The 27,678-nt window shown below is 39.2% G+C and overlaps 1 protein-coding gene across 2 annotated transcripts; it reads left to right on the forward strand.

The window, feature by feature from the left end:
* Positions 1-66: 66 nt before the first annotated feature.
* Positions 67-27,363, forward strand: dnaaf9 (dynein axonemal assembly factor 9). 2 transcript variants are annotated; one of them, XM_053620951.1, is made up of 37 exons: positions 67-1,094; positions 4,043-4,122; positions 4,909-5,025; positions 5,414-5,538; positions 6,070-6,166; positions 6,254-6,360; positions 6,449-6,526; positions 6,611-6,712; positions 7,080-7,135; positions 7,229-7,364; positions 7,460-7,541; positions 7,636-7,675; positions 7,758-7,842; positions 8,108-8,184; positions 8,525-8,569; positions 8,660-8,705; positions 8,813-8,924; positions 12,944-13,014; positions 13,189-13,239; positions 13,339-13,429; positions 13,533-13,636; positions 14,449-14,595; positions 14,683-14,768; positions 14,897-14,998; positions 15,089-15,209; positions 15,489-15,577; positions 17,044-17,178; positions 18,440-18,565; positions 18,830-18,867; positions 19,014-19,149; positions 19,263-19,349; positions 19,458-19,564; positions 19,851-19,925; positions 21,219-21,394; positions 21,772-21,837; positions 25,617-25,710; positions 25,819-27,363. In XM_053620951.1, the coding sequence occupies exons 1-37, from the start codon at positions 1,039-1,041 to the stop codon at positions 25,920-25,922; spliced, it is 3,447 nt and encodes a 1,148-aa protein (XP_053476926.1). In that variant the 5' UTR covers positions 67-1,038; the 3' UTR covers positions 25,923-27,363. The 2 variants fall into 2 exon arrangements, with proteins under 2 accessions (XP_053476926.1, XP_053476927.1); XM_053620952.1 differs by lacking the exon at positions 5,414-5,538.
* Positions 27,364-27,678: the final 315 nt, after the last annotated feature.

Raw genomic sequence — 27,678 nt, forward strand, 5'->3', positions numbered from 1 at the left:
TAAACGTTTAATGTAATATTTTTGTTAAACCCCTTGAATTAAAGCTGAAAGTTTACACTTCAATCACATCTTGATTGCTTCCTTCCAGTGTAGTGGTAACAGAGTCAAAACTTTGAAAATTGTGCCACTGTCCAAATACTTATGGACCTGGCTGTACATAGGAAACCTTTAGGCCTGACTTTAACCTCGCTTTGTCCGAGCAAGTCGGTCATCAGGAAAGTTTATGTGCGTGTGCGTTAGGGGAAGTTCAAGTGCTCTTTTAGGAACTTCCTGTTCTTGTCTGATATGGTTTATGTGCTTTATTCAAAATTTCAGTAGGTGTTTTTACAAACCACAGATGCTTTTACGTTGCTGTTTCAGGTGTTTTTTTGTTTTGTTTTCTTAAGACTGCCCAAACTTTTTTTTTTCCTACATTTTCAGCTAATATAAATCTTAAATCGGTGGCAGAAATGAAAAAAATCTGAGCTTTGGAATCTGATTTCAACGTGAACGTGACCACTTAAACTAGTTATTCCTTTCAAATTGTAAATGTATCAGACAGTAATGAACACTACTGGCATGTATTAACCAGCCTATGTATTAATTAACCGCTTCGAAGCAACGAAGTTGTAAGAAAATCGTCCTGAGCTCACGTTACATTTACAGTTTGAGTTCCGAGGCATTGCTCTAGGATTGCATTAGCCATTGTAAGGAGGAATGTCTGACTCTAACTTCAGGGAAGGGGAAATACGCGCAGCCAAATTTCGTAGGTTTTGATCGTCGAATACTTTATAATTCAAATTATATATGGATTTACACATTAAACTAGTATCTAACACACTTGCCTAAAGAAAGGTCATATCTATTATGTGAAGAAAATGTTTATTTTGATAGGTGGCAACCAGCCTACCCTCCTCACAGAAATGGTACAGTCGGTTGCTATGTTCGTTCGCCAGTATTGCTGTTCTCCAGCTGAGGCTGTTGATTATGGAGATGTGCGCGAGCTGAAAATTTTTTAATAATAACGGCAATTTCAATATCAATCCTGACTTTGCGAATATGTCCGGCATAAATAAGACGAATGGAAAGTCTAGTTTGGTCGGTCCGCCCGTGAGGTAATTATAAATGTCACTTTATATCCAATTGGATATCTTTTTTTACTTGAAGGACGTTGGAAAAGAGATAACGGTTGTAGTGCTGATGTAGTTGCTAACGCCTGTTAGCTAGTCACTGTTTGTACACGAGTGGTTGGTTAGTACTCAGTCAAGCACCCGGTTGTGGGCAGTAATACTTGCAAAAAAAATTTAAAAAAATAAATCATTTGTAAATGCGTGAAAGCAAACCGCCCGTTGTCTTAACCTTTAGCTAAACCGAAAATGTAAGGTTGTTTGTGTTCTTCAGACCGTTAGCCAGCAGGGCTCTGCTCCAGAAGGCAGTTCACGTCAAACTAAGATTCGCCAAAGCCACAGAAAATTCCAAAGGATTAAACAAAAGCAAGATCAATTAGTGTGAGCATTTGTTCTTGCAAAATGTTGGCTAGTCATGACTAATAGCTGATTTACCAAAGAAAATGGCCAAAACACTTGATTTTTATGGCCCCGGTATAATGTAGACTGCATACTATATATTTTTATATTCGCTTTAATGGGTCAGACATCCTGTCTAAACAACTTGTGTAACTGGTTAACACATCTGAATGTTTTATAAGGTTATTAGATTACTCTTTTATTAATAGTTCATCCACTGCACATTAAACTTTAGTCCAGTTGAACCTATAACAGTGCAAGAGAAATCATTGTCAGTGATTGGTTACCATGCCATGGCCATTTTTTTATTTACGGCTGCTGTTTATTGTTTATTTAAAATAAAAATAATGTACATTTGAGGTCATAAGTTTCCATATGCTTTGCAGAATGTTAATAATAAAATTGCATTTTGTTTTTTTTTCTTTAGTGCTGTCCTGAATAAGCTATTTTACATAACAGATATTTACATATAGTCCACAAGACACAATAATGACTGAATTTACACAAATTAACCAGTTCAAATTTTATATGCGCTTCATTATTAATACTGTGTGTTGTTACCTGGATGATCAACGACTGTTTTTATGTTCTGTGATGGTTGTTCATGAGTCCCTTGTTTGTCCTGAGAAGTTAAACTGCCCACTGTTCTTCCAGGAAATAGGGATGTCACAGTACTCTGTACCTATTTCGGTACCGAAGCAAAACACAAAAACATGCTAATTGAACAACACACTATTTTATTAATAAAGTTAAATATCAATATAAAACATATTTTTTAAAATGCCATTCTGTACCTCAAGTATATCATTATTAAAGCTATTAGAGTTATCCAGACAAGTGTAGAAATGTTTTTCTGACTGACTGGTATTAAAGACATAAACAGTGCTAGCCACACTGCTAGATCATGTCCTCCCATTTATTTTACCCCAATAAAAGTTAAAGCATTAAATGCTTTAAACTCCTGACCGTATTAGCGTTAAACACGTGTATGCTAACCATTAAGTAAGCAAAAATGAGGATGTTTTCTTGCCAAAATACACTGGAATTAAACTATGCTACAAAATCCATAATGCAACCACTACCATCATTTATACTCACCTGCTCGAATAAATACTGCGGGTAAGCAGCCACTCCTCCTGAAAGCATGGTTAATCTATCTGCTCATAAATATTAGGGGCGTGGCTTTTACACACTTAGTAGTAACAGCACCGAAAGTGGAGAAAGAGTGTCCGAGAGAAATAGATGTATTTCACCTACTATATAGTAGGTAAGTAAGCGGTTTTGGACGCAGCCATGGTGACCGGGGGGAGCTGCTGCTGCTTTGGCTCCAATGTCTACTTGTTGCACAGTGCACCCATGAAAAGTTCCCAACTGACCACCTGTCAGGCACAGCACGTCAGTACTAGGGTTGACGCGGTACTTATGAACATCTGGTACCATCAACTTTTTCTCTTTTTAGTACCGACTTGGTATCGAAGTACCGGTACTTTTGACAACCCTACAGGGAAATTCTCGAGGTTCTGCACATTATTTGCTTTTCCAGCATCTTCTGCATTTTTGACTCCTTTCCAGCTTGGTCTATATCATGTTGAGATCCATCTTTTCACACTGAGGACAACTGATAGACTCGTACACAACTAGTCCAAAAGGTGCAAACATTCCCTGATGCTCACGAAGACAACACAATACATTAAGAGCCAGGGGGGTGTAAACTTTTGAATAGGGCGATCGGTGTAAATTGTTAGTTGTTCTTTTTTTTCTCAGTACTGCCCTTCAGAAGCTACATAATATAATTAGCAAAAAAAGAAACGTCCCTTTTTCAGGAGACTGTATTTTAAAGATAATTATGTAAAATTCAAATAAGCTTTACAGATGTTTATTGGAAAGGGTTTAAACGATGTTTTTCATGCTTGTTCAATGAACCATGAACAATTACTGCACATGCACCTGTGGAACAGTCCTTAAGACACTAACAGTTTACAGGTGGTAGGCAGTTAAGGTCACAATTCAGGTGATCTGATTTCACTTGAGCTTTTAGTTAATGTTACCGATGTAGTACTACAGTTTGTCTACCGTATGTTAAAACAAAATGCTCACACCTTCCTGCTGGCTCAAAGGGAAGGGGTTCTAATTAATTTGTTTTAAATCAGTGAATAATAATTAAAAAAATAATTCTGTTCAGGATATATACAACATGCAAATGTCACATCAAGCAGGATATAGCTAACTAAATATAAATGCACATAAGTCTCTTCCCTGTTATTGGTCGCTTGATTTTATAACTGATTATGTAATGCTGCATAGGTACCTGATCACTAAAATTATGTACAAGTGTGCGATTGGTTGGATTTTATTAGAATTTTCTTACAAATTAAGTTAAGTAACAAAAGTCATAACTGCTATCCTTGCCCCGAACTTTAACCTTGCTAAGTTTTTAAAAACAAATGAAGCCATCTGAAATGATACGAATTTGTGACCTTATTGTGTATATTGTTAAGGGAAAAAGGTAGATCTGTACAGGTGTGCTGTGTTCACAGCTGTTCACGCTTGCGGCAAGTTCAGGCTCTCCTGAAGGCTGATGGCGAAACCGTTCCAGATGGCATCCTCTGCACGCTGGGTGAGTTCATCAGATCAAATGCTCCATGTTACTTGTATACATATTAACAAGAAAGTTTATAAAATGCCTCTTGATACCCTGTGCCTAATCCACAGCTCTCTGTTGTGACAATGTGGAGTGTACTCACAATAAGGTCCTTCTGCATTTACACTCTGTTCTGCAAGTTACCCAAACCTGCAGAGTAGCAACTGTAGCAAATATACACTTCTGTCTTTCATCCAGAATTAATGCAGACATTAGCACTGGTTCTTGGTTTTACCATTCTGTCCTTACAGTATATGAAGTACATATGATTAGATTATGTACTGTACATCACAAAGTGATCTCAACTAAATTCTCTTATTAGTAAATTATTTCCATAGACAAAATGACATTGTTTCGATATCCTGCTAGTACGTGTCAGAGTGATGTACTTTTATTAGGGCAGAAATCATTTTAGCAGGTAAAATAAGCAAATCATATGTTCTGTATACACTCACCGTCCACTTTAATAGGAACACCTGTATACCTGCTCATTTATGCAGTTATCCAATTAGCCAATCATGTGGCAGCTGCAAAGATCAGATTTTTCCCCATTCTGATGGTTGATTTGAAAGTTAATTTGATGTGAACGTTAACTGAAGCCCTTGACCTGTATCTGCAGGATTAATTTTTTTGCATTGCACTGCTGCCACAGGATTGGCTGAATGGATAACTGCATGAATAAAGTGGACAGTGAGTGTAGCCCTGATCTTATTTCACATTTTTTTCTTTCTGTGTCGTTATGTGCTCCTGTGGCTTTATCAGGTATCGACAGCCGTTATAACGAGGGCTGTAGTGAGTTGGCCAGCTACCTTTTCTTTGGTCTGTATCAGCACAACCAGAAGCAGCTCTGTGAGGACTTTCCTGAGGAGGTGCTGGATGGTATGATCCTACATGCTTCATCAAACTCCACTGTTAGCTTAAGAAATGCGAACGTTCTTTGCTTGTGCCTTTTGTCGTGAACTTCAAAGCTGTCATCGCCAAGTTTTTGGTTTCTTTTCCAAAAGACTTCAGAACGTAAACAAGAAAACGAATGATGCAACACAGAGTTTGCTTGCATGCTTTTTTTTTTTTTAGCTTGAGTATGCATGACAGCTTCTCCAGTGCACTCAAGTTCATAAGATGTTCTGTCAATAGAGAATATATTTAATGTATAGAAACATATGTATTTGTGACCCTCCAACGGAAGTTACACTAAATACTTCAAACTGCTGTGCTGGGGGTTTATATCCTGCTATTATACTGTAAATCTGTGTGTGCTTGTTTCCAGACGTGATCCTACTCATAAAGGCAGAGAGTGTGCACCTGTATTGTAACCCTGTGAATTATAGCTACTTGCTTCCTTACATTTCCCACTGGAGGAATCTGCACCTGCACTGCATGACTGAGGCAGAGGTGATCAGCTGCACTACTCATTACAAACATAAGGCACAACAAAGACTGACTGTATTATAAATTCTATATAAGGAATCCTTAATCCTTTTATCGTACACTTGGAGTGCCATTCTTATCTGCGCAGATAATGTACGCTCTCCAAGTTGCATTTCCGTTGCTAAGTATAAGGCTTTTGTTTGTGCAATGGCATGTCAGCTGCTATGTTACTGAGACACCGTATAAGGCTCTGCATGCCTTGCCCTGTTTAATGTTTGCCTCTCCATTCAGTGTTCATTCAGTGTAGTGATCTGAATCCAGGAAACAGTGATTGAGTTAACAAGTAAGCACTTTCAGACCTAGGTTACGATAGCGACACAAGTTACCACTTCATATGCTATGAGAATTAAATAGGTTAATGAATGTGGGTTTTTACATCTGTGACCTTTTTTGTTTCATGTCTGTTATATAAATGTATTTGTTTCATGAGATTGGCTTGAGCTAACATTTATAAAGGGTTTATTTCTGTCATTCTTTTCTGTCTCCGTCTCTCAGTACGAGGACGAGGAAGCCGCAGAAGAGTTTAAAATCTCCAGTTTTGTTTCTATGGTCGAAGACTGCAGTTGCATTGGAATACCCTACAGCTCTCAAAGTAAGACACTTGTGCATTAAATTTACACGTGGAAAGCAATCGGTATACTAATGCTGCTGCTGATCAAGGTTTAAATGTTGTCTGTAGGTCATGTGCAGAAGTTTGATATGTTCATGTTAGAGAAGTGGCCTATTATTCAAGCATTCGCTCTGGAAGGAATAGGAGCTGGTGGTTTTTTCACCATGAAATACAAGGTAGCGCATTGCTGCAGAGCCATGACTGTTATCTGTACAGACATCAAACAGTGTGTACCTATGTGACCTTTGTGTAATATATTTCTAGCTGACTGATATGAGTGAGAATCTTTGGGAGATTTATGGAAGACTAGACCCGGTGTCTTTGGACTATCTGCTCAATGAGGTACAAACATATCATTACCTAATTACATAACGGAAACACAACACAAACACACAGAGGTGATGTGAATGCAGTGTTCTTTTGCAGGATTTGCTGTTGTTTGAGAAGCAGTGGAGCTGCTTGTTTACCAGCGTGAACACAGAGAGCCCGCTGAGCATGCAGGAGATGTCAGAGGCTCAGACGGCAGAGGTACAAACTCAGATTTCTATCTTTTTTATTATTGTTATTATTATTATTTTTTTTAAAGATGTGATCATGACTGAATGTAATTCCCAGAGAATTTTCTAAGATGTGATGGGAATGCTAATTAAAAGACTAGGTCTGTTGTTTGATGCTTAAACATCCCAGTCATATCTGTACTCGGTCTATACCAATACAGTATAGACCGAGCAAAAGTGTCTAAATGTGTGTCAAAGTGAAAGATCAAATGCTAGAGGGAATATATTTTAATTGTTTCAGTTTGGAACCATGGCCTTTGTCTTGTTTGTCTTTTTGTATTTTAAATGTGTTCTCATGTTAGCATTCTCACTTTTTGTCTTTTCTTTCTTTAATGAAGCCATTCAGAACATATTACTCCTATGGTCTCATTTCAAGTAATATCACAGATAAAAGGTATTTGATAATATGCTTATTTGTCTAGGCCTTATATATGTTTTATGTATATATATTTGTTTTATATAATGTTTTCCTTTGTGCATTTATAAGCAAAAGCCGACAGCCATATGTGCTGTTTGGGAGTCACTCGTCCAAAGATGACCTGGAAAACTATTGCTTCACCTTCCCCTCTGAGGGCCATCAGGTCCGTAACACTGGGCCTTGTGGAAGTGCTGCAAAACACATGGTAAGAGAACACCACACATGCAGAGATAATGCTAATAACCAACACTATGTGGGAGCGTGCCAAAGAAAAACCATTTTCTGTCTTTCTGTTTTCAGCTGCTTCAGTGTGTAGCTCCTAAAGGTCCACTGACCTGTGCAAGAACATATTTCTTTGGCAGTACCCATGTCCCATACCTGGGTAAGTTTCTGTCATCAATAAAGCTTCTTACAGTGGTACTGTTCTGAGTGACGTGTTCCATTATATTGTCTACATTTTTGTGTTGCTTGTGAAGGGAATGAAAATAGCACCACGCAGAAGTCGTCAGAAGTCATGTAAGTGCTCAGACAGTGTTTATCTTTGATTATAAGTTACATTGCCTCCAGTGGAGTGAAAACCGGATTTGGTCTTTTGCAGGCTGCTTACACAGATCTACACAGCTGTTGTTCAGTCAGTGCTGGCAGGAATCAAATGCTTCTCCATCAACTCCAGTACAAGCAAGGTAGAGTTGTAATTTTATCGAGCATCATGTACACTGACTGATTCGTGGCGTTAAAATCTGAATACGTATAAACAAGATGTTTACACTGCACTGGGAAACTTTTTTTTTTTGGCGTTTATGTTGACAGAACAGTTATTTTGTTAATTACAGCAGCTTTGATTTGTCGTCAGTTGAATTTGCTCATTAAAGTTATTTCTGCTATAAATCAAAGTTGAGGTGTTCATGTGCATTAAGCACTTCTGACTCAGCATTGTTCATTTATTAGGCAAAGGATGTAGCAGAGCAAACATTTCATCTGGCTTTGGAAACCTTTGGGATGCTTCAGTACAGGAGTGCTCTCAGGTCTCTCATTCTGTCTTACTCTTGCATACACTGTACACAAGCCATGTGTTTATGGATCTCACTTTGTGCACAGGAGCATTGTCATGCTGGATCCCTTAGTTCTGGTGAAGGGAAATTGTAATGCTATAGCATACAATGACGTCCTTTACAACTGTGTGCTTCCAACTTTGTGGAAAAACAACATATGAGTGTGATGGTCAGGTGTCCACATACTTTTAGTCATATAGTGTACATGTGACTAATCACATGTTTTGATGTGGGTAGTTGCTTTTGGTGTTTAATCCTGTAGCAGCTTCTGTTAATGACAGTGCACTGACTGATGCTTTCTTTGGCAATCCAGGTCTAAAGCAGTATTCAGCATCGAAGCTGTGAACAATGCGGGCAGGTGGGTTTCACATACGCATTGATAATGCTCAAATATATGGTTTCTTTCCACAGCCTGATCACATTATACATTCTGTCCTTCTCCTCCTAGAGTTATACCTCTCACTGATGAGCACAGTCGCTTTCTGGTCAAAACTGTAAGTTGTTTGTCAAATGCCTAACAGCCTGACTCAAACATTCTGCGCTGACTGTTCCTTCCTGACATAGCATATTGAATAACGCAGTGTTCTCTGACTATGCTCAGGCCTCCATGGTAGTGTATGATATTCCAGATCTCCAGTGGGGTGGAGGGGACCTGGGATCTGTTGTTTTCTCTGAGTCTTTCCTGGAGTCTAGCATCTACATTCAGCAGAGGGGTGAGATTTCTGTTTGTTAACTGCTTTGTGACTAGTAAGTTTATGCCAATGATTTAGATGTTTTGTCTAGAACCTTTGCTAAAACAAGCCTTCAAAAGCATTCTAAATTACAAATGCAGTGGACTTAACTGCCCTGAACCAAAACGTTGCATGATGGTGCTGATACTGTCAAACATTATTATTTATAACGTCACTTGCCAGAATTGCAGGTATTTATATATTCTGTAACCACTACTTATACAAACAAATATTGAATTTATTATGGTATTGTTCATGTAGCCATCATCTGTGGCCTCCATATACAGTGCCCTACACTAATATTGGCACCCTTAAATATGAGCATAGAAGGCTGTGAAAATGTTTTATTATTTAACCTTTTGATCTTTTGTTCAAAAATTCACAGTGCATTGAGACGATATAGACACACGTTCTCTTCCAGGTTGATTCATAACATTTCCAGTTGATTGGAACTTCTTAATTATTGCCCTGATGGTGGAAGTGGGTTTTTTTCCAAGCTTAAAATGGGCCGTGGTTGGATCTTCCAGCAGGACAATGATCCAAAACATACATCAAAATAAACACAAAAATTGTTCACTCAAAATCAAGGTCATGGCCATCCCAGTCCCCTGACTTGAAACCCATAGAAAACCTGTTGGGTGAACTGAAGAGGAGAGTCCACCAGCATGGACCTTGATATTTGAAGGATCTGGAGAGATTCTGTATGGAGGAATGGTCTCGGATCCCTTGCCATGTAATCTCCAACCTCATCAGGCATTATAGGAGAACTGTTATCTTGGCAAAGGGAGGCAGCACAAAGTATTGACTAAAAGGGTGCCAATAATTGTTGCACAGCTATATTTAACAAAGATTCTTTTATATAAACCTGTATTTTGTTTGCAATTGTTTGATATTCATGAGAGCAGAGAATTTTTGTGAAATTCTTTAACAAAAGATCCCATTGTTATGAATGAGTAAGGGAATTTGGCCTATGTGTTACTGTACCTCATATTTATACCCCTGTGAAACAGGAAGTCATGGTTGAACAACTTCCTGTTCCTAGTCACCCAGGTGTTCTAAAAAATGTCAAATATCAACGGGAATATACTTCAAATATATTTTTCTCATATGAGTTCATAGGGGTGCCAATAATTGTGGCACACATATATTAAAAAATTTATTTTTTGATAAACCTGCGTTGTTTGCAATTGTTTGATATCCGTGAGCGCAGAGTATTTTTGTGAATTTTTTTGTAACCTCCTTTGCTCATATTTATCAAGGGTACCAATATTAGTGGAGGGCACTGTATACCATGTTACTAAACTTAGTACAGATTTTTGAGAAGCACCTTGGTGCATAGGTAGATTTACATAAATCTATGTGATAACATGACACATAAATATTCTAGATGCTACAAGGTGCAAAAACAAACAGCAAACTATAGTTACTTGAGAACATTAATAGCAGACCAGAAAGGCATAATACTAGCAACTTGCTGAGCATGTTTGTCTTGGTGGAAGTAATGTGTTATGTAATCTTCCAGTTAAATTAGGAATATCAGTAGTACAGCTCATTCTTGTAAAGGTTTTAATCTGGTCCACCAAATGAATGTAGAGTTTCTGCCATCTTATGGACCATTTGAAAGATTTGGGTGGGGGGCTTCTAGTGGACAAAATGGAGCAATTAACTCACCCATAAACAGCCACTCTGCTATTGATAAGTAATTTTTCATTAGCAAGCTAAAACATTTGATGCTGTAACCATGTCTCATTTCACAATAAATAAATTAGGGGCTTCATACCAATGCGAATGAATACCTATGCAATCACAGCTTATATTATTTTATTTTTAACTACACACTATATTGATTTCCTGCCCGACTTCAATTATATTAATTACACATGTAGACGTTGTAGTGCTATGGCATTACTGCCTGTCGCACCTCATCTGGTGCCCATTGGGTTACCATTCTTCCTTCAGCCTTGCCAACATGCCTAACGCAACCAAAACTTTACAGTCCTCCCCAGTGACTAAGGTTGTAGCAAGCCTCATTTGCACCGTTAATGCATGCTCAGTGCCGCTGCCTCCATATGGCACAGATCAGCTGCTGGGTTGTCCGCTTTGTACCGCCAACGTTTCATTCTTGTAACCCTGGAATGTCTCCTGGTGGCGGAGCCGTGGCGGGGACGTCGCCCTGCCACCCCCAAAATATACACTCGTGTGAAAAAAATAATTACACCATGGAAATTGTTGGCTTTTTTGACATATGTGGACAAGCAAACATTTGATCATCTATGACACAGTGTCTGTTAATGAAGTTGATATATTTGAACAAAACCACAAGGAAAATTTACTTCTTCAATAATTTATTCAATAGAAATATCAGTAGATGTGGTATTCTTCTATGGAAAAAGTAAGTACACCCTTGGCCTCAGAAGCTAGCATTGCTCCCTTTAGCAGAAATAAATTCTTGCAGGCATTTTGCATAATTGTCCATCAGGCTTGCTGGAATTTTTGACCACTCTTCCATGCAATATTCTTTCAGTTGCAAGATGTTTGAGGGTTTTCTTTCATGTACTGCCCGTTTCAAATTCCATCAAAACATTTAAATGGGATTCAAATCCGGGCTTTGACTAGGCCATTCCATACCCCTCTTCCTTCTTTTTGAGCCATTCCTTGGTGGATTTGCTAGTGTGCTTAGGATCTTTACCCTGTTGAAAGGTCCACTTTCAGTTCAACTTCAACTTTTGGACAGATAACCTCACATTATCTTCAAGCACTCTTTGATATGATGCAGAATTCATAGTCGAATCAATGAATGCAAGCTGTCCAGTCCCTGAGGCAGCAAACCATAACATTTCCAGCACTGTGCTTCACAGGTGGTATGAGGTGCTTCTCCTGAAAAGCTGTCTTTGGTCTGCGCCAAACATGTCTGCTGTTACTGTGGCCAAACAACTCTATCTTTGATTCGTCTGTCCAGAGCACATTATTCCAAAAGGCCTCGTCTTGGCCTATATGCTCATTGGCAAACTGTAGTCTTGCAAAGGTTTTTTCCTGGCACGCCTCCCATGCAGGTCAATCCTGGTCAGTCCTGGATAAATTGGCAGTCGTTTGAAATCTGTGCCATTGTAGATGATCCTTACAGTGGAATAATGTATTTCAAATAATTTGGAGATCTTTTTAAATCCCTTGCCAGACTCGTAGGCATCCACAATCTTTTTTTCTGAAGGCCTTACAGAACTCTTTAGATCTTGGCATGATGACACCACACACCTCAGTAACAAAGGGAACACCAGACACTAGATATGAGAGGGGTGTAAATAAGACCGGTTCCACCTGCACTCCCTAAGCAGGTTCTAATCACTGGTCTTGAACACCCGATTCTAATTTTATGGATTCGAAGGTGTGATAAATGTAGGGGTGTACTTATTTTTTCCACGTGTCTGATCTGTTTAATTTTTTTGTTAATTTTAATTTTTAAAATTACTTCAAAATGTCAATTTTATGTGTCATTTGATATCGTGTATCACCTTTATTAATAGGTACTGTTTCAAGTTATTTTCAAAAATACAATTTCCATGTTTCCATCCAATTTTTATTTATTTATTTTAATTTTTTATTTATGTTCATTTGGTTTGGAGTTGATACATGTAGCTGATAGAGTTTGTGTGTACAGAATGTACCTTTCAGATAAATGCTGATAAATTACCACATTTCAGATGAGTTAATGTGTTATTGGTCTAATAACTGTTTTGTGTTTTTTTGTGTGTGTGTGGCCCGTTTTGATATTAGACTATGTGTAATGTAACCGATTGCCTAAAATGACAACCATTTGACAACCATTAAGTTCATGAGAACCCCATTCATTACACAGTAGTAATGTTCATATACTCAAGCACAAAGCTCATACAAAGCAAAAAGTGGGAATGTTTTTGGTTAGTCTTAAAAGGAGGTTAGTTTAAAATCTTGCTGGCTGTTTATCTAATGAGACATTAAAATATAATGTGTGTCTTGTCCTGCAGATGGAGCGCTTGCATCAAACAGCTTTTTCACTTTACTTACCTCTTCAGTCCCTCGCTATATCTCCTGGATGGTACAGTGTTTCACTCTCTCTATAGATGGATTCTATTAATTGAATTTTTTTATAATAAAGACATACTTTTGTATTTGAAGTGCACTAGTTTCACAGTAAAGCCCTTTCCATGAATGAATTTGTTAGTTGAATTGATTGAAGGATTGTATTGTGTCACTTTTGTGTTGACTGTAGGTGGATGACACTGATGTGAAATTTTCTGAGCAAGCTCTGCATTTGTTGAAGGTGAACTATATTTCAGTGCTTATTTCAATACAGTGTTATAACAATTGGTATGCTTAATTTACGTCCTCTGATTCCCACTGTATGTGTGTGTGAGAACAGGAGGAGAATGGGACATTTTTAGGGGTTCCTCTAACAACCAAACACTCAGCACAGGTGTTCTCTAACAGTTTGCTTTCTACACCTGAAGAAGGTATGAGCTACATTGTGTCACATATGTTGGGTGTTTGTTTAGTGAGTTGTTTTTTTTATTATTTTAAAACCCATTAATGTTTGTTTGGAATTTTGTGTTCTAGGGAAGCTGGTGTTTTTCTCAGAGGGCTTATTGATTGTTCATCCGTCTTATGGCATCATCACTCTTTCCAAGAATCATATCAGAAACATCAAAGTTTATGATGGGGTCAGTATCTACTTTAAACATGAACCAAAATGTTACCTACTTGTTTACTAACCAGCTAAGGCTGTGTTTTATATTAGGTGTTTTTGTTCAGAAAAAAACAAGCAGCCTTAATATACAGCATCTCAGATTCCTGTCCCCACACTATCATCTGCTAGCACTCTACCTCCATCTTAGTTGTTTTCGTTTATCCACAGACTTGCAACTTAATTGGTTGGGAGATTAAATAAAGAGCTTGGGGTCAATCCCTGGTCTGCAACCGAATATCCCTTCTACTCTACTACACACTAGGCGAAAAGTAGTACGCCAAAAGAATAGTATGTCCGAATTCTCAGTATTCATAAAACAGTAGGCGAGAAATACCTGTACCCAGATGCCATATTGCTTCTGCTGAGATTCTGCAGCGTGGAACCACTGGACACTATGGATACTGCGCTATCCCATAATGCAGCGGGACTGGGGCTTTGTACGTCCCGATTGTATACATGCTTACCACTTATACTGATAAGTACGTACTGTATCAACGGCCAAGCAGGTACTGAATCGAATGCAGTAGGTACTGTCATAGTATGCGATTTCAGACGCATCCATGGATTTCTGAAGAACTGCATTCTAACCTCCTTATGGCTGCTTCCCATATGTTTTATGTAAAATTTTGCTTCATTATTTATTTAAACACCTTGTTCAATGATGTAGAGAACATGGCAAACACCGGTGTAACACTACTTACGTTGGACATTGTCAGATGAGCATCATGTTTCACCTGAGGTCCAGTATGTAACTGAAAATGCTGCGTAAATATTGATGTTTTGCAGGACTCTTTCTCTGCTGTTACCATGCTGTTTATTGAGTATGAGTCCTCTCTGCTTCCGCACCTTCCTTTTCCTCTACACAGTGCTGACTGTTGTCTGGCCATCTCTCTGATGCCCAAAACCAAGGGTTACAAAGACTTTTACTCACAGGTATCATCATCCCGTTGTGCAGCAACATTAGCTTAACCATTTCAGCACATTTATTTTGTTTATGGATCAGTTGTATTTGTTTCTCAGGTCCTGCAGGTTTGGAATGAGCCTGATTCTAAGCTCCATGTGCAGCATGTTGCCCAAGACCAACTGAGTCTGAACCAGATGAGCATGTGAGTTCATGATCTTAGAATAGTATTAGTTGTGTTTTACAGCGTTATGTAACTTTGCAGTTACATTTTTTTAAACCTCAAGTTTAACACCTTTTTCTGTATGTGTCTAATCCTGCTGACCCTGACAGGTACTCCAGATTGCTGAAGCTTCATGAGGCACATGGTTCATATGCATTAAATACCAGAGCAACCCTGAAGACTGCTTATCCAGACCTGCCGGATATGGACAGGTAGCAGCACATTCACTCAGTGATCAGTTACAGCTTATAGTGCTTCCCTGATGGATTTGTTTGATTTCAGTGGTATATTATCATCATCAGGTTTATGAAGCACTTTGCTATCAGTAGTAGCATCTGCGAGGAGTCTGTGTACAGTGAACACCTAGGAGTGCTTTTCCCAAACACACTGCCCAAATCAGCTGCTCCTGAGTCAGAGCAAAAGGTCAGTCAATTAAATTCAGCACTTATATAAAAAAATTATTAATAAATTGAGTATTTAACAAGGCAGTGCAGCTCAAATTATATGATTGCTAAATATATTTTGCTTTCTGTCAGATAGTTTTTACTATGAGCGACAATAGAGTTAGTCAGTTCAGTTGAATACTACCCACCTTGAAAACAGAAAAGCTTATTATGGCACAGTTTACCTCTAAGTTTAATAAGTGCATTTGCTAGCATTGTGTTGTTAAAGATAACTGTGGATGTGTGTGTGCGCCTTTAGGTGGTCGTTTCGATCATTACAGGCTTACCAGGCAGCTTTAAAGAAAGCTTGTGTGATTTTTTGGTGGATATGAATCAAGAATGTGGCAGGTAAGCTCAAAAGCTTACTGTATATGCAGTGGTGCTTGAAAGTTTGTGAAGCATTTAAAATTTTCTGTATATCTGCGTAAATATGACCTAAAACATCATCAGATTTTCACACAAGTCTTAAAAGTAGACAAAGAGAACCCGATTAAACAAACGAGACAAAAATATTATACTTTGATGATAAATGATCCAATATTACATAAGTGTGATTAGCAAAAGTATGGGAACCTCTAGGATTAGCAGTTAATTTGAAGGTGCAATTAGAGTCAGGTGATTTCAATCAATGGGATGACAATCAGGTGTGAGTGAGCACCCTGTTTTATTTAAAGAACAGGGATCTATCAGAATCTGATCTTCACAACACATGTTTGTGGAAGTGTATTATGGCATAATGAAGAAGATGTCTGAGGACCTCAGAAAAAGAGTTATTGATGCTCATCAGGCTGGAAAAGTTTGTAAAACCATCTGTAAAGAGGTTAAACTCCACTAACCCACAGTCAGACAGATTGTGTACAAATGGAGGAAATTTGGAAAACTGCTCTCCAAAAAGAACATTACTGCCCCTCTGCAGTTTGCTAAAGATCACATGGACAAGCCAGAAGGCTGTTGGAAAAATGTTTTGTGGATGGATGAGACCAAAATAGAATTTGTGGCTTAAATGAGAAGCGTTACTTTTAGAGTAAGAAAAACACTGCATTCCAGCATAAGATCCTTCTCCCATTTGTGAAACATGGTGGTGGCAGTATCATGGTTTGGGCCTGTTTTGCTGCATCTGGGCTAGGACGACTTGCCATCATTGATGGAACAATGAATTCTGAATTATATCAGCGAATTCTGAAGGAAAATATCAGGACATCTGTCCATGAACTGAGTCTCAAGAGAAAGTGTCTCATGCAGCAAGACGGCGACCCTGAGCACACAAATTGTTCTACCAAAGAATGGTTAAAGAAGAATAAAATTAATGTTTTGGAATGGCAAAGTCAACGTCCTGACCTTAATCCAACAGAAATGTTGTGGAAGGACCTGAAGCAAGCAGTTCATTTGAGGAAACCCACCAACATCCCAGAGTTGAAGCTGTTCTGTGCTGAGGAACGGGTTAAAATTCCTCCAAGCCGATGTGCAGGACTGATCAACTGTTACCGGAAACCTTTAGTTACAGTTATTGCTGCACAAAGGGGTCACACCAGATAAAAGCAAAGGTTCACATATTTTTGCCACTCACAGATGTGTAATACTGAATCATTTATTTATTTTCCTCAATAAATAAATGACCAAGTATAATGTTTTTGTCATTTGGTTAATTGGATTACCCTTTGTCTACTTTGTGAAAATCTGATGATGTTTTAGGTCATATTTATGCAGAAATATTGAAACTTCTAACTTCACAAACTTTCAAGCACCACTGTAAAACCATCAGTATATATTGGTCGACTATGTCCACATTTTTATATCGAGTGTTTGGTTGATAGGTGGGAGGTGTACCGCCCTGACTTGGACTCAAAAGATCTGTGTGTGCCACATCTCCAACGGTTCCTGAGTAGCCTAATGGCCAAAACAACTGATGCATATTTAAACGCCCCAAGAGTGCTGCTACTGACACCAGGGTAAGACATTGGCTCACAGACATACACTCACAATTCAACCCATAATTGTTTGAGTGCTTTCTTACTTAGTCTTTTACCTAGCCCAAATCAGAGTGTAATTGATATTTTTGGTTTGCGAGCACTCATAGAAATAATGGAAATCCAGACTGTGCTAAATAATTGATATTCAGTTAAGCAAATAAATGTGTTGCGGTTGGGAAGGTTCGTTGGCTGTGGCTGCATTCACTATTGGAAGATTTTTTCACAAATAATTGAAGGCATCAATGTTTTTTCAGAATAAATTATATGTCTGTAGGAACTTCAGGTCTGTCCTCTGGCTCTTTGCATTTTGCATACAGTATCAGTTTAGGCAGCACGTTAAACTCCGAATATGTGGAATCTTTGCTTCACATTCTGCAATTGTCTGAAACCAGGGTTAAATTGTGTTATTACAACAATCAAATCCCACTAGGTTTTGCTTATGAGTGGCCTAAAACCATTTCTTGGTATTGGTCTCAGGCGGGTTTTTTTTTTGGTTCAGATTCAAGTGCCCAAACAGTCCTCACTAACCGCATTCACTTTGCAGCAGTGTGAAGCATTTTTCTTCTTGTCTCCCATTCACTTTGTATGGAGACAGGTGAAAATCCTGTGCAGTGGACTGTGGGAGTGAGAGCAGTGTGAAACCGATGAAGACAGCAGAAAAAAAACTTTTGTAAACTTCATGTAAATGAAAAGCTAATATTCCCAGGCAGTGGCCAAACATGACTACCGCAGCAGAATGACTGAAAGTCAGTTTTTATATCCCAGTATGCCTTGCATATAAAGACCTTGAAAACAAACGGGAAGTAACTACATTTGTATAAATGCATATAAAAGTGCACGGTGCAGATAAGAAATACATGGGTTAAGAACGTGTACAAACATTCAGTGAGACGTAAGTACATTTGGAATTTAAATGAGTTTAAGAAGTACAAATAAAGTTTTCTGAACACTTAAATATAGCGAGCTTGTTTCACTGGGGTACAGATCTAGCCTACAACTCTGCATGCGCTTTATTCCTGGCAGCTAAACCTGCTTCTTTTTTAGCAGCAAACCCCCAAAGTAACCAGCGGCTTGCAAAAGAAGCGCTTTGCTTCACTGCAATGTTTAATGTACTGTAAGGAGATGAGCACTACAGAGTTTGAGTCTAGCAGAAATACTGCATATATGAAACACACCCTATGGCCTCGTTTTGTTAAGATGTTGTGTGTTACTAGGGTCTTTTATGTGTATATAAATACAGGTACACAGACGTGTTGGATATGGTTCAAGCTGTCATATGTCATCCAGACCCACGGGTTCAGAGCAGAGTGTGTGTGGGTGCTGTCACAGCCTGTGTCAACCCACTAACATCCTTCATGGAACACAGGTCTTTACTTCCTTCCCAAAGGTTTTTCCTGTCGTTAAATTTGTCTGCAGAACTACAGCCGTCAGACCCTCATACACACCACACAACGATAGAACAAAATCTCCACATCCTTCACAAAGCCCCCCCCACCACCACCCTCCCAGTGCTGTACCTCAATACAAAAGCAATGTTATTAAAGCATAATTTACCACTGTCACGTCCTTAAAGAATTCATACAATTTTGAAGTGTATTTTAGCTCAGCCTAGCTTGCTTTATTTCCCCAGGCTTCTCTTCCCCAAACTCCTGGAGCAGTGCAGTCACGGTGAGGCCCACGTGAATATTTTTTGTTTATCTCAGCATTTGTCTCTGTGTGTGTGTGTGTGTGTGTGTGTGTGTGTATACACATACATGCATGTCCTTGTTTGTATGGTGTAATAATGTCTGTTTTGCTTTGTGTGTCTAATTCAGGTGTAGTGAATAACGTGGTGTTTACGGGTTTGACTGCTGAGCAGAAGCACCCTCTGTTGAAATACCTACAGCAGCTCATCCGCTCAGCGAATCCCAACGCAGCCTTTATCCTAGCCGAGAGAGGAGCTGTGACAAGGTTAGCAAGCGCACGCATTAATCTTTGTGTTATATCTTGGCCATTAAAATAGCATTAGTATGAGGTGCTCTAGAGATTCGTGCTTTTGTTCGTTTACAATATTCGTATTACAGAACGGAGGATATGCGGCTGATTCTGAGTGGCAGCAGTTTCTATCATTCTCAGATGATCAGAACTAGATACCTGCTCTACCCTGGCTGGTGAACCTCGTTCTTCCTTTTCCTCTTTTATTAATGTGTGTGTGTGTTACCACGTGAATGCATATAGCATATAAACACTGTCCTGTATTTTATTTTGTTGTGCTGTAGGTGGGAGGGCAGGTTTGTGTCTGGTTGTGGATCTGTATCGATGTCTCAACACTGTGTACAGTTCAGTCGTCCTCTAGAAAGATCCTTATTTCTGCATTGCTGCAAAGGTATGTGTAAGTGTGTGTGTGTGTGTGTGTGTGTGCGCTTGCGTTTGTGAAAGGAAAAAAAGCAATTCTTTCATCCAGGTTGGTAACAGACAACGAAAATGATGTAATCTGAAGGTGTTAGCAGTGTGTTAGCTACACTGAGATACCAAGATACCAAGTCTGGTGATGAAAGCTGACACTGCTCTGTGGTGTAACTCTCCCTCTCTCCTTCTCTCTCTGTCTTCTTCTCTCTCCCACACACACACACACACACACACAAACAAACTCACACATATCTGTATCTCAGGATTAAAGTCATCCCTCAGAGGCAGCCCTTTCACAGGAAACATCTATCACATCAGTGGAAAAGTGCTCTTCTCTGGTAGGGTGTTTGTGCACTACAGTTTCTTTACTGCCTAAAATATCTTGTTCGACTTATAAATAATCTTCTTAATGCAATGTGTTGCACATTTCCTCACTTGTTATTCAACCCCAGGATGTCTCCTGCTGTGGCTTTCTCTGTTTTGAGTGTGTATGTGAGTGTTTGTAATAAATGTGTGTGACTTGCCTTTGAGAAGTGGTAGACAGGGGCCCTCTGGGCTACTTCTGGACGGTAGGACTTTTGCCTCAAAGTAGTGCTCCACTCATCTCTGTTTTACTTCCTTTTCTCAGTTGTTTATTTGCAAGGGTCTATCCATTCTTGTACTTTTTTTCCTGTGGTGTAGTCGCATGGCGAGAGTGAGTAGAATGCAGAGGTTTGAATGGCTGTTTGGAATGGTTTTGTCCAAGTTGATTTAATAGTTTGTTTTCACACCATAAAAAGCACCCTGGGTAACATAGTGCATTTTTATTCACTTGGCAAAATGTCATAAGGTCCTGCCATCTGCAGTGCTCTGTTTTCACCATAAATCATCTGTGTTTTGTATTAAATAGTTGTTTTTTTTTTATTCTTTGGTGGTCTTTGGTCTTGCTTTTAATTTAGTACATTGTTTGACAAACACATGTAAAGATTTAATTTGAATTATAATGCGTTGTTTTCAGTTATTTGATCCTTGTTTTAAATTTCTGCCTGTGTGTAGAGTTCTGTTAGATATATTAGTTCATGTTTTGGTGAGAAGTGTATTAAGAGTGAGATGAGTAATCCTAAGCATGCGGTTCTAGACATTTTATCAACCACAACAGATTTCCATCATACTGATCTCATGTAGGGCAGTTTTAGATTCATCCAAACTGTTTTATTAGTGTAATCAAGGATGGGGCTAGTGGATAAATCACAACTGTTCCAAACAGATGGTTTTTTGTTGTTGTTGTTGTTTTTAAATAGCACGGCGGCTTTCTCATAAACCTCGCTGTTCTGCTTTCATAGACATGATTCAAAATAGATGCACGTGGCAGACGTGATATTACGTAGCCATGATCTTGGCACTGAGTGCAACACAAAGCGGATGTCCATGGACAAGATCGTCTACGCATGGACAAGTTTTGTGTGATGCAATACCAACAAACCTATTGCTGCATAGGCAATAGATGGGCAGTAGTTGTGTCTGTTTGGTTGTTTTTGTACCACTTTTTCACCATGGTTTAAGTTTGCTTTTCTAGTTGGCTAATTAACACACATTGACTGACTTGAATCCCTGCAAATTTTATGATTTTAAGTGTGTGTGCTTGCCAACAGACAGTGACAGGTTGTGGAAGGTGAGCTGTAACTCCATCAGTGGAAATGTGACCGTGGCCCTTGATCAGGTCTCAGCCCGTAGCCCCCAAATTACACAAACTTGTTACCTGCTGTTCCATGGTGTAGGACTCACCCAAAATTGCCTGAAGGACTGGCTCAGACAATGTGCTAAACAGGTATTCCTTTGGTTACTTTTGGCTTTGTGCTCCACTACCTTTATTTGATTGCCAAATGTCAGCAATATATAAGAATAAAAAATATATCAGCTCTTTTATACATACTCTTCCTGATATCAGAGACAACAATGAACTGTACAGAAAGAATAATGGTTAAAAATATTAGACAGTAAATATTAGGTGTATTCATAATGAACTGTCATACTGTTAAGCACTTCTTGCCCATTGCTTTGTTGGGCTGGTGATACATATTTGTAAGCAAAATAATCATCATGATCCAAAATTTACAGATCCACAATAATACAAATGGTCAGTGTCCAATCACTTAGATTCAGAATTGTCTGGATTTGTCAGCTCACACTCATATTGTCTTACAGAAAGTACCAAAGAAAGCAAAGAAGACCAGGAGTACTCTTACAGCACAGGAGATTAGAAATATCCATGTGAGTAATGCACATAACACAAAGTTGATGAAGTAGGCACATGCTATAATTAAAAAAATATATATACAGTTATGTGGAAAAAAAGTACACCCCAAGGAAAATTATATATATATACAGTATCTCACAAAAGTGAGTACACCCCTCACATTTTTCTAAATATTTGATTATATCTTTTAATGTGACAACACTGAAGAAATGACACTTTGCTACAATGTAAAGTAGTGAGTGTACAGCTTGTGTAACAGTGTAAATTTGCTGTCCCCTCAAAATAACTCAACACACAGCCATTAATGTCTAAACCGCTGGCAACAAAAGTGAGTACACCCCTAAGTGAAAATGTCCAAATTGGGCCCAAAGTGTCAATATTTTGTGTGGCCACCATTATTTTCCAGCAATGCCTTAACCCTCTTGGGCATGGAGTTCACCAGAGTTTCACAGGTTGCCACTGGAGTCCTGTTCCACTCCTCCATGACGACATCACGGAGCTGGTGGATGTTAGAGACCTTGTGCTCCTCCACCTTCCGTTTGAGGATGCCCCACAGATGCTCAATAGGGTTTAGGTCTGGAGACATGCTTGGCCAGTCCATCACCTTCACCCTCAGCTTCTTTAGCAAGGCAGTGGTCGTCTTGGAGGTGTGTTTGGGGTCATTATCATGCTGGTATACTGCCCTGCGTCCCAGTCTCCGAAGGGAGGGATCATGCTCTGCTTCAGTATGTCACCAGTACATGTTGGCATTCATGGTTCCCTCAGTGAACTGTAGCTCCCCAGTGCCAACAGCACTCATGCAGCCCCAGACCATGAGACTCCCACCACTATGCTTGACTGTAGGCAAGACACACTTGTCTTTGTACTCCTCACCTGGTTGCTGCCACACACGCTTGACACCATCTGAACCAAATAAGTTTATCTTGGTCTCATCAGACCACAGGACATGGTTCCAGTAATCCATGTCCTTAGTCTGCTTGTCATCAGCAAATTGTTTGCGGGCTTTCTTGTGCATCGTCTTTAGAAGAGGCTTCCTTCTGGGACGACAGCCATGCAGACCAATTTGATTGCAGTGTGCGGCGTATGGTCTGAGCACTGACAGGCTGACCCCCCTCCCCTTCAACCTCTGCAGCAATGCTGGCAGTACTCAAACGTCTATTTCCCAAAGACAACCTCTGGATATGACACTGAGCACGTGCACTCAACTTCTTTGGTCGACCATGGCAAGGCCTGTTCTGAGTGGAACCTGTCCTGTTAAATCGCTGTATGGTCTTGGCCACCGTGCCACTGCTCAGTGTCAGGGTCTTGGCAATCTTATTATAGCCTAGGCCATCTTCATGTAGAGCAACAGTTCTTTTTTTCAGATCTTCAGAGAGTTCTTAGCCATGAGTTGCCATGTTGAACTTCCAGTGACCAGTATGAGGGAGTGTGAGAGCGATGACACCAAATTTAACACACCTGCTCCCCCATTCACACCTGAGACCTTGTAACACTAACAAGTCACATGACACCGGGGAGAGAAAATGGCTAATTGGGCCCAATTTGGACATTTTCACTTAGGGGTGTACTCACTTTTGTTGCCAGCGGTTTAGACATTAATGGCTGTGTGTTGTTATTTTGAGGGGACAGCAAATTTACACTGTTACACAAGCGGTACACTCACTACTTTACATTGTAGCAAAGTGTCATTTCTTCAGTGTTGTCACATGAAAAGATATAATCAAATATTTACTAAAATGTGAGGGATGTACTCACTTTTGTGAGATACTGTGTATATATATTCAGACAAGCAAACATTTGATCCTCTTTGAAACATTGCCTATTAATAAAGGTGATGCCACTATCAAATGACACATTAAATTGACATTTTGTAGTAATAGTCACATTTCAAATTAATACAAAAACAAATCAGTCGCATGGAAAAAGTAAGTACACCCCTACATTTATCACGCCTTCAAATCCATAAAATTAGAATCAGGTGTTGAAGACTGGGTGCCAGTGATTAGAACCTGCTTACGGAGTGCATTTGGAACCTGTCTTATTTATACCCCTCTCATATCTAGTGTCTGGTGTTCCCTTTGTTACTGAGGTTTGTGGTGTCATCATGCCAAGATCTTAAGAGTTCTATAAGGCCTTCAGGAAAAAAAAGGTTGTGGATGCCTATGAGTGAGGGATTTAAAAAGATCTCCAAATTATTTGAAATTCATCGTTCCACTGTAAGGAAAATCATCTACAAATGACACAGATTTGAAACGACTGCCAATTTAACCAGGACTGGCCGTCCCAGCAAATTCAGCCCAAGAGCAGACCGTCTGATGGACAAAGACTCCAAGAACCCCAAATTTCATCACAGAATCTGCTAGTAAGTTTTGCAACTGTTGGTGTCAAAGTGCATGCTTCTACAATCTGTACACCTCGCGGAGTATTCTGCCACGTCGCGAGACATAAGGGAGTAGAGTATGGAAGCAGGTGCAGGTAAAGACGTATTTATTTAAGGGCGGGCAGACAAATCCAAATCGTATATCCAAAAAACGTAGTCAAGACGGGCAAAGGGTCGGGCAATCGGCAAACAGGCATAAACGGGGCAAAACAAGAATCAAAGTCGCGGTCGCAGAAAACAGGGTCAAAACACAAAACAAGAAACATGAACTAGTACTATGGACTGGGAGTGGAAAAACCAGTGGGGACTAAATGAACTAATCTATAGTTTAAACTAAATAAATCTATCAAGGGACATAACATTAACAACGTATCTAACTATACTATATCTACTATAATACTCCGCGAGGTGTGCAGGGACGCGAGCGGTATATATCCCCAATATTATCAGCTGTATATAACCGATTATAACCATTTTTTGCGCTCGTCAATGCACTTTTTAATGCACTTTTCAGTTGTAGGCTACAGAGTGTTCCATTCTTTCAGCAGTCAGTTATAGGACTAACATAGGCTATTCAAGGGGGCTCAAAGATGACCACATCAAAATATTTTATTTTACTAATTTATTTATTTAAAGTTATATTGTGCCTTGTTGGTAGCCTATGCCTGCTGGAATGAAAAAAAATGTTCAGTGTTAAATAAATATTTTGAAATTGTAGTTTTTGTAATTGATTTTTTCTTTGAAAAGCAAGACAAAATAGTAAAAAGCACATTTTGACCATTTAATTTATGCAATGGTGAAAAAAAATGGCAAAATAAATGGAAAAAACATGTTCAGGCTTCGGCCAAGTTTTTCATTATATTCAGCTTCGGCCAAGAATTTTCATTTCGGTGCATCCCTAATTCTAAGCACACTAGCAAATCCACCAAGGAATGGCTCAAAAAGACGAAATGGGGGGTTATGGAATGGCCTAGTCAAAGCCCAGATTTGAATCCCATTGAAATGTTGTGGAGGATTTGAAATGGGCAGTACATTGCAAGAAACCCTCAAACATCTTGCAACTGAAAAATTATTGCATGGAAGACTGGTAAAAAAATTCCAGCAAGCCTGGTGGACAATTATGCAAAATGCCTGCAAGAAGTTATTTCTGCTAAAGGGGGCAATACTTCTTGCTTCTGACACCAAGGGTGTACTTACTTTTTCCACAGAAGAATATCACATCTGTTCATATTTCTATCAAATAAATGATTGAAAAAGATTATTTTCCTTGTGGTTTTGTTCAAGTATATCAACTTTATTAATAGGCACTGTTTCATAGATGAGCAAATGTTTGCTTGTCCAAACATGTCAGAAAAGCCAACAATTTCCATGGTGTGCTTATTTTTTCACATGAATATATTGATCTGTTTATAGATGAAGAGGCACTTGGAACCACTCCCTCCTGGTTACTTCTATAATGGCCATCAGTTTGTCAGTTTCTTTGGAGAGAAGCAGAACTTCCATCCTTGTATCCTTTAGTGAAAGCACTACTCTCTGGAGAACCTTTATTTGTTTTCATGTATGTACTGTGTTGTCACTGTTTGCATTGTGTGCTTCCTTACATGTGAGTATTCAGTAATGGACCAGTTTGTAGAGGAATATCTGCAGGAGGCCAATAAGGAGATTGAGTGCTTTAACAGTGAGGTGGACCTGTATGCACCCAGGGATCTCTTTGACTAGAGTCTTTCCTCTGTCCTTTTTAGCACAGGATGGGGTTTCACTCCAGGTTCAATGATGTCTCCAATCAGTTGTTCACTCTACTATCCACACAATATTAAGGGGATAACTAAGACACTGGGGGAGGGAGGGGTTGGCCACTTCATAAATCCACACCATAAATTCAGGGAAAAGCACTGCAGTGTAGAGATGATGAGAGATCTTCACCCAGCTCACTACCACTCTGTACTACTTCCTGAGAGACATTCCTTCTGTAAATAATACATTTAGCATATAATGAGAAGAAACCAAGTGCATGTTAAGATGTGGCACGAGTTCATATGTATATTAAAATAGTCATAAAAGCTTTATGCTACATTCATAATTGTGGCAATATATTTCTAAGATCATCTTAACCACCTTGTGGAGATCTTTGTGCTCTGATGCATTTAAATCAAGCCTCTCTAATGTATTAATCTGTTCACACATATAACTCTGCGTGTAGGTTTAGTATTGCTGGGACATAACAGATTTGGGTACTCTTCAGTTGAATTCTCACTTTCTAGTAAGCTTCATCATAATGTATATAATGTGAATATACTAGTGAGGAGTTCCTGTAGATATCGCTATAGCTAGAGAGGTAATTCCAGTACTATTTACACAAAGAGTAAGTGCTAGGATCGTAGCTAAATGCTAATGGAGTTTGTCAGCGGGGGCAAACTTGCACTAACAGGAGAAGGCTCAGAAGACCACATCCAGGGGAGTGCAGATGGGGAGACAGATGTGATGTTCCATCAGTCTGTAGACTCCAGCTGTGGTGATCATCTCTCATCTGTGACAGAGCTCAGACACCTGAAGTGGCCAAACAAGAAAATTCCACCAGGTTGGGGGGGGGGGTTGGATTTGCGGTAAGGGCAAGATGGTTACGGAAGGGGCAATAATCACACAGAGTTTGGTGGGAATCTGAGTTTTCAGTTGAGTGGGAGCTTGGGCTGTAGAATTAGTTTTTGATCTGTAGCAACAAAGTAGAGACTTGTCTCCATGTGGGATGAAGGCCTTGTCAAGCCTATTTTCCAATTAATGCGTGTAGGGGTTGAGGAGAGTCGTATGTTAACTTTCTTTGACTAAATTGTGGTTAATGCGTGTTTATTAGAGCCTGTAGCAGTGAATCTAATGCGTCATGTGGTTTGCAGGCAGATTTAGCTCTTCACCTGGGGTTTCACTCCTCTATGCATGTTTACTCAAACTAAATACACACAGCAGGGGAGAAGCAGTGTCATTCTCAAACATGCATTCTGATATTGGCATCTATACGACAAGTATTAAAGAAGCCAGAAGTATAGCGCTTCGAAAGTGAATATTAAATGAAAGAAATGTTTGCTGTGAAAGGGAGTGGGGATGCACTTCCAAAGAAATTCAGACATTGCTGCTCCTCTCTGTGCTGCAAGAATAAAGGGTATAGTAGTGGAATTATTTATATATATATATATATATATATATATATATATATATATATATATATATATATATATATATATATATATATATATAATATATACACACACATACACGTGTTAGCACTCTGTGTGCGCTAGCGTATCTCTCACCATAGTCAGTATGAGTATGTAACAGTTGCTGTGGTCATTGATATGCTCGACAGGTGTGTTACTGTCGCTGTTGCTATGGAGATTTACAATATGGCACACTTGACACTATCGCCAAGGAGACTTAGCACTTCGTATCTTTTCAGCAATCAAACGCAGTTTACTCCAAGATAGCA

This window comes from Ictalurus furcatus, chromosome 3 (genome assembly GCF_023375685.1).
Source record: "Ictalurus furcatus strain D&B chromosome 3, Billie_1.0, whole genome shotgun sequence".
Lineage (NCBI taxonomy): Eukaryota > Metazoa > Chordata > Actinopteri > Siluriformes > Ictaluridae > Ictalurus > Ictalurus furcatus.